Source organism: Gavialis gangeticus, unplaced genomic scaffold, assembly GCF_001723915.1.
Source record: "Gavialis gangeticus isolate Ggan-Ray unplaced genomic scaffold, GavGan_comp1, whole genome shotgun sequence".
In the NCBI taxonomy this organism is placed as follows: domain Eukaryota; kingdom Metazoa; phylum Chordata; order Crocodylia; family Gavialidae; genus Gavialis; species Gavialis gangeticus.
In genome coordinates, this window is record NW_017729027.1 from 21,473,838 (window position 1) to 21,486,186 (window position 12,349).

At 43.6% G+C, this 12,349-nt stretch overlaps 1 protein-coding gene across 3 annotated transcripts in view; it reads right to left on the bottom strand.

The window, feature by feature from the left end:
* COL19A1 (collagen type XIX alpha 1 chain) overlaps positions 1 to 12,349 on the bottom strand; it is a 594,002-nt gene that overhangs the window by 535,251 nt on the left and 46,402 nt on the right. For all 3 annotated transcript variants that reach the window (XM_019520501.1, XM_019520502.1, XM_019520500.1), the window contains exons 7-9: positions 9,868 to 9,948; positions 5,504 to 5,629; positions 4,927 to 4,989 (exon numbers count right to left, since the gene is read on the bottom strand). In XM_019520501.1, the coding sequence (XP_019376046.1) occupies positions 4,927 to 4,989; positions 5,504 to 5,629; positions 9,868 to 9,948 (270 nt within the window). The remainder of the gene's footprint in view (positions 1 to 4,926; positions 4,990 to 5,503; positions 5,630 to 9,867; positions 9,949 to 12,349) is intronic.

Consider the following 12,349-nt stretch of genomic DNA (forward strand, 5'->3'; position numbering starts at 1 on the left):
GCCTGCTCAGAGCTGGCACCTTGGACCCATCTGCCTGTGGCTGACCTCCTGGCCAAATGGGGCCAGAAGGACATGCTTTGACAGTTCAAAGCAGGCCACCACACCCAGAACATCTTCCAGGCGATAGCTGCCCAGGTGGGCGGGCAGGGGGCACACATAGCAGTCATGCCACACACAGGCCAGCTCTGCAGCCATACCCCACTAGCAGCTAGCCCACAAGGGCAGATGCCTCAACTGGCTGTGCAGGACTCATCCGGGTCTGGCAGGTGCGCAGAAGATCGCAGCCCCTACTGCCAGACTGCTGCAGTGGGTAAAGGGTGCAGGGAACTCTCAGGGCTGCTTCAGCAGTCCAGCTGGCACAAGGGGTAGTGTCCCCAGGTACTAATTGGCTGGGCCCCAGAAGCTCCTGAGAGGAAGTAGCCCTGAGCTACTTTCCAGGGCAGCTTTTTATATGGCTGGGGCCCTGGGCTCTAGCTCCACCTGGCTGAAGATCCAGGAGGAGCCAGGCAGGGTTATTTTGTCCCAAATGGCACAATTTGCTCCAAAACAAAGTACATGTCCAAGCATGTACGGTGAGGCAAAAAGCCCCAGCTCAAATTTGCACTGCTTCTATTTGAGCTGCTGCAACCGCACATGCTCGCATATGTGGACGCGCCCAGAAGCCACTATTTGATCCACAGAGAGACTTGTTTATTTTTACTGTGAGAGGTAACACCAACTTAGAAAGGTGAAGATACCTAATCAGCCTTCACAGACTTGCCCTTGTATAAGGATCTTCCTGCAAGTTTATAGTCTAGATTTAACCTTAAAACAAGAATTAGTTTAAGACAGTGAAAGCTAAACAAGAAATACTGAAAGAAGCTTAGGGATGAAAGGGACATTGAGGTTCATTTAGTTCAACCCCCTGCACAAATGGCGAAAGTCACTATTCTGATTCCATTCCAGACACATACTTATTCTGCCTGTTCTTGAAAACATCCACTGAAGTTGATTCCACAACTTCTCATGAAAGTAGTTCCCACAACTTTTTCCACTGTCCTAGTGTTCTGACAGCTAGGAAGCTTTTTCCCAAGATTTAATACAGATCTACTTTGCTGAAATTTAAACTGATTGCCACATACCCCGCCTTCTATGGCAAGGGAGAAAACTTTCTTCATGGTATCCTTCCAAGCATTTGAAAACTTGCTATCAAATCCTCTCTTAATCTCCTTTTCTCCAAACCACCTTTCCTCTAGTGGCTTCCTTTCCAACCCTTTTACCATCTTTATCATTTATCCCTGGGCCCTGGTCACTTTCTTTATAGCCTTCTTATAATACTGTGCTCAGACCTGGACAGTGTCACAGTGTTGACTCATCTGAGTTTGTGATCCACCATAATTTCCAGATCCTGCAGACAGAAATGTTATAGCAACATCGCTAGCTTTACAAGACCAGAGAAACTTGCACTAATAATTAAAAAAAAATCATCTGGGCAGTTCTGGAATCTTTTCAGAGAGAATAGGCTCAACTTTCCTCAGCCAAAAAGATAGAAGCTGTCATTCCAGTGATTTCTAGAGGAGCTTATGACAAAAAAATGGGAATAAAGTGAAGAGATGTTCAGGGCTCCAAGAGAACACTAAAGAATAATCTCTCTTAGCCTCCTGAAATATAATAATAGCTTGATTTCCTCCTACAAGGTTAGCTATGCAGACCTTGGAAGAACATTAAAGAAACTACAGGGAAATAAATTGTGACCTGGTGTGTCCAACCAGTGATCAATGATACCTGAAGGTACTAGACAGGAACAGTTTCATGAAGTGATGAACACAGAAAAGTTGTTGTCAACTTTATAGGTCAGGAGGTACATTCAATTTAATAAAGATTTGAAATAGCACAACGACCTTCCATTTAAAAACGAACTTAAACCTATTGTTAATACTCACTACAAATCGTAAAATAATGACAACTATTTTCAATAGGTATCATATGTAATCAGTAATAGACTCTTCAGAACCTGATACACTTCACAGACAACCAGAAAATTATTACATTTTTTGACAAAACTCATGTCTGTCAAGCCATAAGCAGACAGGGTAGAAGTTTAGTAGATCAACATGAAAAGAAAATGTTCCTCCAAGATTCCTCATAAAGCAAGCCAAGTTTTAAATGATTTTGCAGACATCAAATGCACTCCCCTCCTATACTCCCAATCATCCCTCAGTCTGAAATAGAAACAGTTTTGCACATCTGACACCATCTGCAGTTTTATATTTGTGATTATTTCATTACATTAACTATTCAGAGTGCCTCAAAGGCAATTGACCTCTTAATCTTCATGCTATGCAACCATTATTCTGTGCACTTGTTGTAAAAACTAGAACGTACATGCTTGTAGTGAACACAAAATATGGCACCTTGTTTATTTTATCATGTATTACAACTACAGAGCCCACATAGCAAAACTGCCTTGAAGCAAAATGTGGTATTAGAAAAGATTATGACAGCAGCTCCTTTTTAAGACGAAAAATTGCTCTCACCTTGCATCAAAAAGCCCTAAGAAAAAACAATGCTATTAGCAATGTATTTTGGTCAAAGGTGCACATTTTAAGTTAAGGAACAAAGTAATTTAAAATGCATTTGCATGGTGATGGGGCACTAGAGTAACATGGGCTGTTGATGTTTTAGTTAGAAAATAAGACTACAAAAAGTTTTGAAAAATAAACTTGATAAAAAAGAATAGAATCAGTTCTCTAAAGCAGTGGTCTCCAAACTTTTTTGATCGCGCACCCCTATCAGTAAAAAATTTTTGAGCACACCCTCCCAATATATGTATATTTATATATATATAAATTGGAATAGAAGTTCTAATATTTTCTTCCCGCACCCCAATGGATCATCTTGTGCACCCCCTGGGGTGCGTGCACCCCACTTTGGAGACCACTGCTCTAAAGTATCTTTTGTTATTATTAATATACATTCATATATATTTGATAGCTATACCTGGGGATATCATTTGGCCCAGAACACACCTTTTAAGTATCACATTACAATTTTGCTTTTGACCTTGATAAAGAGTGAATGGACACAGCCACATAAAATGAAAATCTACCCTTTCAGGAACCTTTGCTAGCAACAAAAAAAGTTACCTAAGCCCAGATTTTTCTGATCTTTGATTAAGTCAATTTAACTTTTTCTTTCCAGTCTTCATGTTTAAAGTTTTATACTTCTATGCTCCAACTGACGCCAAGTACAGACAAGGCAGTTACCTTAAAAAAAGCATTCTTACTGTATTTATGCTCTAAGCAGATATAGAAAATATTGGAAAGCCTAAAATAAAGTTATTTCCATGAGATACCCATCCAATTCTGAATACCCAAGAAATCTGATACCTGAATAAGCTTCCAGACCTCTGGGTGTGTACCTGCTGAATGGGGTCTTCAGACATGGTAAGATTTTCTCATCACTAGTAAATGAAATGAACATCAAGTATGGAGGGAACCTTGATGGATACCTCAAAAGTATAAGAAAATTCTATACAGTTGAAGGATTTAGCTGGATTCAGAGGATTTAAGGCTGCAGGAGGAGCCAAAAGGTGGCTGGTTCCTTTTCATGACACAACAACTGTTCACCAATTCTTAATGTTGCAAAGCTGAGACTACCAAGGGGAAGAAGTGACAGGAAAACGATATAGGATAAAGATTTTTTTTCTGCTTTCTGCCCTATTCCACCACATTACCAGCAACATTATTTTTCTTTTTTAAAGTTATTTTCACATAGAGAAGAGGTCAGCAACCTATGGCTTACAGGCCAGATCTGGCTCACCAACCAATTTCATCCAGGCCATGAAGCTGGGACACTGGTGGCAATTTGGTGGTGGAGGGAAGCAGTGGCATTTGGCAGTGGCCAAGTGGCAAGCATGTCAAGGGCAATTCAGTTGAAAGGAAAATGGTGGTTTCCTGGTCACAAGTAGTGGCCCAAAGGTGTTATTTTAAACCACTATTTCTGTGTTATTTTAATCCACTACTAAGAGAATGTCAACACTTGCCATAGATGATAAATTAGGCTCTTCATAGTACCAGATAGCAAACTGTTTCTTCATACTACCAGACAGCAAATTGGCACATGTCTAAGTAAGACACTAAATAGTTATACATCAGGCAAAGGAGATGAAATCTGCCTCCAGAGCAGGAAACAAGACACATTTCTTAGCGGAAAGTAAAAAAAAATCTATATCAAAGAAATTATATCAACATGTATCAACTACCAGGAAAATGCCCTGCCACTTTTTGATCTTTGTAAACAAAAGAGTATAATGAAAATAATATAAGCATAGCCAGATGCTATGGTGGTAAGGCACTAAAATAATAGCTAATGAGAGCAGATACCTTGGAATAAGTGGTCAGCATTCTTATGCATGGTCCAGAACCAAGACCAGGTCATACTAGGACCAAATTAAAAGAGCCAGGGGCTAACAGAAAACCCTTACCAAGAGGAACAGATCACAAAGGAACAATGACCCGCCATAGGCAAGTTACTGTTGGATAATTATGGTTTGGATAGGGATGATCCTGCCTCAGGCAGGGGTTGGACTAGATGACCTCTGGAGGTCCCTTCCAGTCCTACAAAAAGAAAAAAAGAGAAAAGAAATCTCTGTATGTATTAGTGGAGTTGTGTCCTAATTAAATCATATTCTTCACAGTCTGTATTTCTTCTAACAGTCTCTGGGAAAATGGTGATGAGGAAAAAGCAGAAGGAAAACTGAGGGGACACGGGGTACTTGCAGGTACATTTTGTTATATTTATTTTTATTGTAATATTTATATCTCTGTTATTACATTTAAGCAATATATAAACAGATTTCTCTAAACAATGTTAACAGCTATTCTTTAAGAAAGAAGGAAGCAACAAAGATAAAATCCTGAAACTAATAATATGGAATTATCTTACCTTTTCTCCTTTTTCTCCTTTCTGACCTGGCAAACCAGCTACACCTGGCAATCCTGCTTCTCCCTATTTAAAAATGAATGTTCAAGTTACCAAAATTTTTGATTTTCCTCTTTCTACTGTAGACACTTAATGATACAAATCTGTCAAGATAAATATATACCACCAGAGTGAACATGATATAACACTTATTTTCTACTAAAAATAATATATATGAAATAACTGACTCTCACATAAGCAAATACAAGTTAAATATAATGGTGTAGGAATAGATTTCATTATTGATTCTGAAAATGATGCAACCACAGTCCATTTTTTCTTTCCCTCCAACATTTAATCATGTAGGTCCATAGAACACTAACTTTTAAATTTATTAGGTTTAAATTTATCTTAACTTGGAAGTATAAGCATGGGGGCCCCCACATTCATAGTTTAAAGCAATCAACTTTTTCATATCTCAAAGAAAATACATTTTTCTACATCTCTATCAGTTAAGACTGTGAAGAGTTGAGTAACAGTAGAAACATTTGGAAAGCATACAAGATAAAGAGTACATGGACACAGAAGTTGATCTTCTTACTTTGCTTGGAAAGCAGAAGCATCTGTCTCTAGGTTCTTGTTGTGTTATTGGAAGCATGTGTATTTTGCTGGCATGAACAGTCAGTGGTGATGAAGTGGTAGTAATTAGCCTGTCCTCCATTGGACACTAAAATAAAAATAAGATTTATATGGATTTGAGTCCTCTTCTAGTACCTGACAAGAAAAAAAATCATACATTCTACTACTCTAATCTTTTACAACTCCTCCTCTCTGCTATTTTTCATAGCGCATTACTGAGAAACCACTCTGAGATTCAGAGAATCATAGGGTTGGGAAGGATCTAAAGGGTCATCTAAGGCCATTCCTCTGTACAAATGCAGAATATGTTATTTGTAAACCATCCCAGACAGATGACTATCCAGTCTCTTGTTGAAAACTTCCAGTGAAAGAGATTCTACATCCTCCTTTGGCAGCTTGTTTCATTGACCTGTGGGTCTCAGAATGAGGAAGCTTTTCTTGAGATTTTCTGCAACTTTTAAACCCACTGCCTCATGTCTTGCACCCCGTAGAAAGGGAGGCCAATTGTTTATTCTTTTTCTTCTCTATGAGGGGCAGCCTCTCAAATATAAACCATGTCTTTTCTTAATCTCCTTTTCTCTAGACTAAACATACCCAGTTCATACCTCAACCTTTCCTCATATGACTTGTTCATCAACTTCTTTAGCATCAGTGGCTCTCCTATGTGATTACTTCAGTTTCTCTACATCCTCTTAAAATGTGATACCCAGGACTTGCCAGAACACCCCAGCTGAGGCCTAAGCAGTGCCAAGCAGAGTCACACTATCACCTCCTGTGTCTTATACCTAATATTTCTGTTGATGAAGCCCAAAATTATATTTGCTTTTTTTCCCCCCAGCAGCAGTATCCCACTGCTCACTCAAACGGAGTTTGTGATCCACCATAAGACTCAGTTGCTTCTTGGCAGTGCTACTGGCTGTCTGTTATCCCCTATTCTATATGCATGTAGGGTTTACTTCCCTACAGGGAAGAAAAACGTTAGCTTTTTTCCCCTCAATTTTTGTTTTGTTTTCTGTAGCCCAGTCCTCTAATTTATCAAAATCCTTTTGAACTATAATCCTATCATGCCAGATTATTTTCAAGTTTACCAATACATAAAGCCAAAACATACACAGTACAAAGATTAAAAAAAACTTGGAAAATTTCACATTCAGCTGTTATTTTATTTATTTTTATTTTCATTATGTTGGTAAAATGAAAGCATGTAAGTAAAAGTTCACTGGCATCCTCACTTGTTCCCCTTTTCCTTCATCTCAGAAAAGTTCACTCAGTAATGACCCCTTTCAAAAGGGCTTCTGTCTCCGTATCAGTTACACATATAAGCTAGGGATAGAAGTTACACATAAACTGGCTTATGTGATCAGAAACTGATGTGAACGTGTAACTGAGCCTGGCAGCCACCCACCACAGCCATCACCACACCCCCTGCCCTGTGCAGCACCCAGTGGCTGCGTCTGCATCAAAAGCTGCAGGCTAGCCAAGGCCAGGCAGGCTGCTCTGTCTACCTTGCCTCCAGCTGGCACTGCTACTGCCCCTGACCCTGCCGCACCACTCTGGGTGGGCAGGAAGCTTCAGCCTGGCAGCTTCAGCCAAGCACATGACGCTCCAGCTCCAGCTGCTTTCCACCCACTGCGCCTGCCTGCAGGGACTGCTCATTGAGCTTTGTGGGTGGAGCGGATAGAATGCAGCCAAGAGCTGTTGCTAGAGCTCTGTGCACTGGCAGAAGCCACTAGGCTGAAGCTACCTGCACCACCCAAAGTGGCACAGCAGGGGCAGAAGTGGAAGGGGGAAGTAGCCACTGGAGGCGAGGGGAAGCTGGCTGGGCCCAGCAGTGCTGCTCTGCTCCCCTAACCTGCAGCTGCGGCTCCTGCTCCTGCCACCCCATGAAGCACCACTCAGGGTAGCGGGGAGCTTCAGCCTGGTAGCTTCTTCCCAGCACATGGAGCTCTGGCTGTAGCTGTCAGCTGCCTTCCAGCAGCTCTGCCCACATGCCGCGATGAGCAGCCCCTGCGGGTGGGTGCAGTGGGTGGAAAGCAGCTGAAGCCAAAGCTCCACGTGCTGGGCTGAAGCTGCCAGGCTGAAGCTTCCCACCTGCCCACCCAGAAGGGCATGATGCAGCAGAGGCAGGGGTGGCAGAAGCAGTGGTTGCAGCAGCTGGAGGCAAGGAGGGGCAGAACAGCCCACCCAGCCCGTTAGACCACAGCTTTTGCTTTGTCTGCAGTTGCCGGGTGCACAGGGCCGGGGGGCACAGCAGCAGCTGCAGCAGGTTGCTGCTACACTCAGGGCCTGCTGGCGCCTCTGGGCAGCCTGCAACCTGGCCAGCCCCTGCCCATGCTGACAGGCTGGGCTGCCACAGAGCCACAGCCTGGGAAGGGCCCTACCTAGCTGACTATGGCTCCATGACAGCCCCACCTGGTCTGGGCACAGGAAGCTGGGAACAATCTGGCTGCGCAGCCTCTGTGGAGCCAGCCCATGCTGCAGCCTGCTGGGAAGGGCCCAGCCCCACAACCCAGCCCAGGCTGGCCCTCCTGCCTCCAACCTCAGCAGCACCTGCAGGCCGACTCAGCTCAGACCCCCAGCCCCACCGCCCCACAGCCCTAGCTGCAACTGTAGTCCCAGCTCTGGGTGGATAGCAAGGCCATGCTGCCTGACTCTGGCTAGGGCCTCCCACCGCCTGAGCAGGAGCAGAGGGGAAAGCTGGGCAGACCCTGGCTTGGGTCCTGTGCCCACTTGGAGACAGGGGGTCCCGTGCCTGCCTGGAGACAGGGAAGTTTAATCCCCCCTTTCCTCCTTTGCCTGAGGTGCTGCCCCAGCTAGTGTCTGGCCTTGGGGACAAGTCTGGCAAGGGTTGCTTCCACCTTCCCCCTCCAGGCACACCCTGGCTGGGGTCCCTACAGGCCCGGGTGGAGACTTAAACCCCTCCCCAATCATAATTAGCCCCTGCTGGGGACCTGGCCATGCCCCACTTCAGCTTCCTTCCAGCCTTACAGCTGCTGCCAAAGGAAAGGGAGAGCTGCTCCAGTGCCCCCCAGATTCTAGCTTGAGCTACTGCAGCCATGTGCCTGAATTTCTGGAATCAAAAGTAAATGTCTGTTCACTTTCAAATTTTTTCAGTGTTTGCAGGTTAGACTAATTCAGGCTCCAGCTTTTTGAATGTCTGTCCCTAGCCTTATGGTCTTTGGAACCATTCCTCTAACTCAGGGGATCCACCATGTGTTGGATTCTTCAGCCCCACCCAACTGAACCTGCCCCCACCAGGTTTGAGGGGCAGTACGAGCCGTGGTGCATGTGACCAGTCTTGCCACTCCTGGATGCACAGTGGGGCTAAGGTGGCACAGTGGCTAGACTCCACTTCCTGGCAGCCCTGGCAACAGCAGCTTCTTCTGGCTGCTGCAGCTAGTACCACCAATGCTGCCAAACTCAACACCACTGCCTGGTCACCCTGGCTTGCTCACTCCACACCCACTACTGGGGGTGCCAGGCAGAGTGGACAGGAAGGCAGGGTCTTCATGAAGACTGGCCTGGGATCCCCATGACCAGGACACACTTGGCTGGGTGCAAGGCATATGGGCAGGCCTGGAATCATGGGGCAGTGACAGCCCAGGGCCAGGGCTTGGGCAGAGCTGCAATCCTCCTGCCACATGGCCCCGAGCTGTCACTGCTCTGTAGTCCTGGACCCAGCACCAGCCCTGCCCACCTGTCCCTCTCCCAAATGCTGCTCCCTGCCTGCCTGCAGCCCCATCCCATACACCCAGCCAAGCATGCCGTACCGCAAGGGTCCCAGCCAGGTCTCCATGGAGACCTCATCTCCCTGCCCACTCTGTCCAGTGCTGCTGGACCACTTATGGAGTTTTGGTGAGCTGCTGCAGTCCAGAGCAGGGGGGGTGTTGACCCAGCTTGCATCAGCTCACCAAACCTCTTTAAGTGGCTCTCCAGGCTAAATAATTGCCCACCCCTGCTCTAGGTCAGTGGGAAAAAAATTATCTTTTTCATAGCCTATTTGTGACTCCTTTAACTTCTAAAAATTAATTAATCTATGTGGATATTCATATTTATAAAGCACCAGCAGCCTCCACTGATATTTATTTAGACAATGTCCCTTAGACTCACCTTCCATTGAAGTTCTAGTCTGCTAAAACTATCCATTTCAGAAGCATGTAACCTTCCACATGGGATGAGCTTTCCTGGCAAATACATCCCACTATATATCTAAGGTTTCCTTTCTATTAGTTTATACCCTTTATGTAATAAGATAAGGTGAAAAGTTTGTCAAAAGATGAGCAATGCATTTTCATATTTACATTTGTATCTTTACTAACAACTTACCAAGCTTTCAGATATGTCACAACAGGTATCTTGAGCTGCAAATTTTGGATTACAATAAATTGATAAGTGGCGAAGTTCAATCTGTTGAGAAACAGAAACAGGGAATTATATCAGCAGTAAAAAAGGAATATTATTTAGACACAAGAGGAAACTACTACAATTTTCCAAACTTGGCAAAATAATCTGTCATTCTGAAATATTGTTTTGTGGAAGAAATGGACAAAAATAAGAACTTAATAATTCTAGTCATGTCAGAAGGATAACAGGGTAGTTCTGCACCTTGGGCAGCAGTGATTCATTGGACAGTGATGGCTGCTGGTAGCAGCAGCACAGTCAGTTGCCAGCTGCAGCTTTTTCTGCTCCCCTCCTGGAAGTGGCATCTGGGGCTGCTGTCCTGGTCACCTCCCACTCCCAGTTATTCTACTGAGTCATATGATTAAGGATCAAACTCTACTCTCAGCTACTATGGTGCAAAACTCATAGCAGGACCCAGTTAACCTCATGGCAGTTGTAATCTACACTGCATAGCTTTTGCTATCTGTTCTGAGTTAAATATTTCAGGAAGTGCCTTTTCGGATCCATACCTTGAAATGTGCTCCCTTCAGTATTCCACCAGATCCAGTTTTATGAGCTGAACTGCACATTGTGTCAGTGCTTCTGTAAGGCTTTTGTTGTGGAGCATTTAGGGTGGATTATCCAGGTCGGGGCAAGCTTGCTTATCACTACCTAATCCGGAGCTGACCAGGCCACCAGAAGTTTGAGAACATAAGGAACTACACTAATTTAGATCACTTGCATAAAGTCTAGAAGAGACCTTATTTCAGAGAAGATCCAAAATAGCATTCCTGTATTTCACCATACCCTTACTCCACACCTTTTCTGCTCTCCATCCTTGACTCGTACTACTGGCACACTCCCTGCACTGGAAAGAGGCCACTGGCTGGCAGTACAGGGGCCCACTCTTCTGTATCTACCAGTCTTAGGCTAGAGTTCTTATATGCATTGGGATATTTCCCTCAGAAGTATCCAGAAGGCATATATCCAGTATATAATATCTGTAAATGGTATGGAGCAAAGTTGCGGTTAGGATTTGAGACAAATACTGAGGTGATGGAAGATATTCTAACATATTCAATTAAATATGTACTCAATCCTTCAAAATGCTAAAATTAAGTATACAAGTGGACTTAAAGGTGATGTCTAGACATTCAGGGGCATGTGCTTACAGTGGCACAAATTGCCAGTGTACACCCCTGCAGCTGCTCTTCGTTGCAGGACAAATTGTCCCTCAATGAATAAACTGCCCTTGCCCTGATCCTCCCAGCTTTTCAGCCAGGGGAAGCTGGCCCAACAGTCTTACTTGGTGGCCTGGAGCAGTAGGGGCACAGGTCAGGTAGCATGGAGGCCTGGCCAGCAGCCAGTGTTGCTCTAGATGACCTGGCCTCCATGTATACTGGCCCACACTTGTTGTGCATGTGTTGCACTGCTTTTTGTGCCAGATTTTTTTTTTGCTATCAGGAAATCCTGGTAGCAAATTTTGTCACCACCCTGTAAATTTGCAGCATGGGGCACTTTGTAACATTCACTGCATATAGTTTGGGGCACCACAGAGGTCTGCAGCACCATAAACCACACATGCCTGGATGCACCCAGGGAAGTTAATTCTAAATTTAAGGGCTTTTCTGGATTAGGGTCAGAATCCACTGTTCCCTGAAGGGCTAACCCCTATAATAATGTTAAATTATGATAATATTATAGTGTTGCTGTTTAGTTTTCTAATATATTTTCTTTAGGTTTGCAAGTGTATTGAATGTAGAATGCTATCAAAAATCTTTCATGGAATCACTCTGATCCCTACGGCTTGGAACATGATACATGAATGTGTGCTATATATAAAACAAACTACAATTCCCACTACAACAATTTACTCGCTTTGCTTCTTTATATTAACACACACATGTAAATACACACATAATCACAACAGAGGAAAAAGAATCCCTAGAGTGGCATCCCTGAATATGCCATAAAAAAGTAAAAGGAGTTTTACTTAGTGTGCTTTAGTTGTTGGATAGCAGAAAAATAAAGATCCCCTTAGTATTTGATAGAAAAATTCAGCTGCCTCTGAGCTGATGTAATTTTCTTCCTGCGCCATCTTATTAAAAAAATACCCTAAATAATCTCATGAAGTTGCCCTTACTCTAACTGCATGTACTGTATTCTCTATTTTCAGATTTATTCATCTGCAACTTTGGGATGGGAAAGAGTTAATGAAAACACTTTAACTGGCTAAACATATAAGACATTCTTTCCCCTTCGGATAAAAAAAGTCAATTACAGGGAAACTGAATACAAAACAGTTATTATAAAGTAAGTTCTTAATGGTACTGTAATAATACGTCTGAATGGCTTTCACTACTAAATGAATACTGAAATACAAAGACTACTGAAACCATGAACTCAATTCTTTAGTTCTTACTTAGAC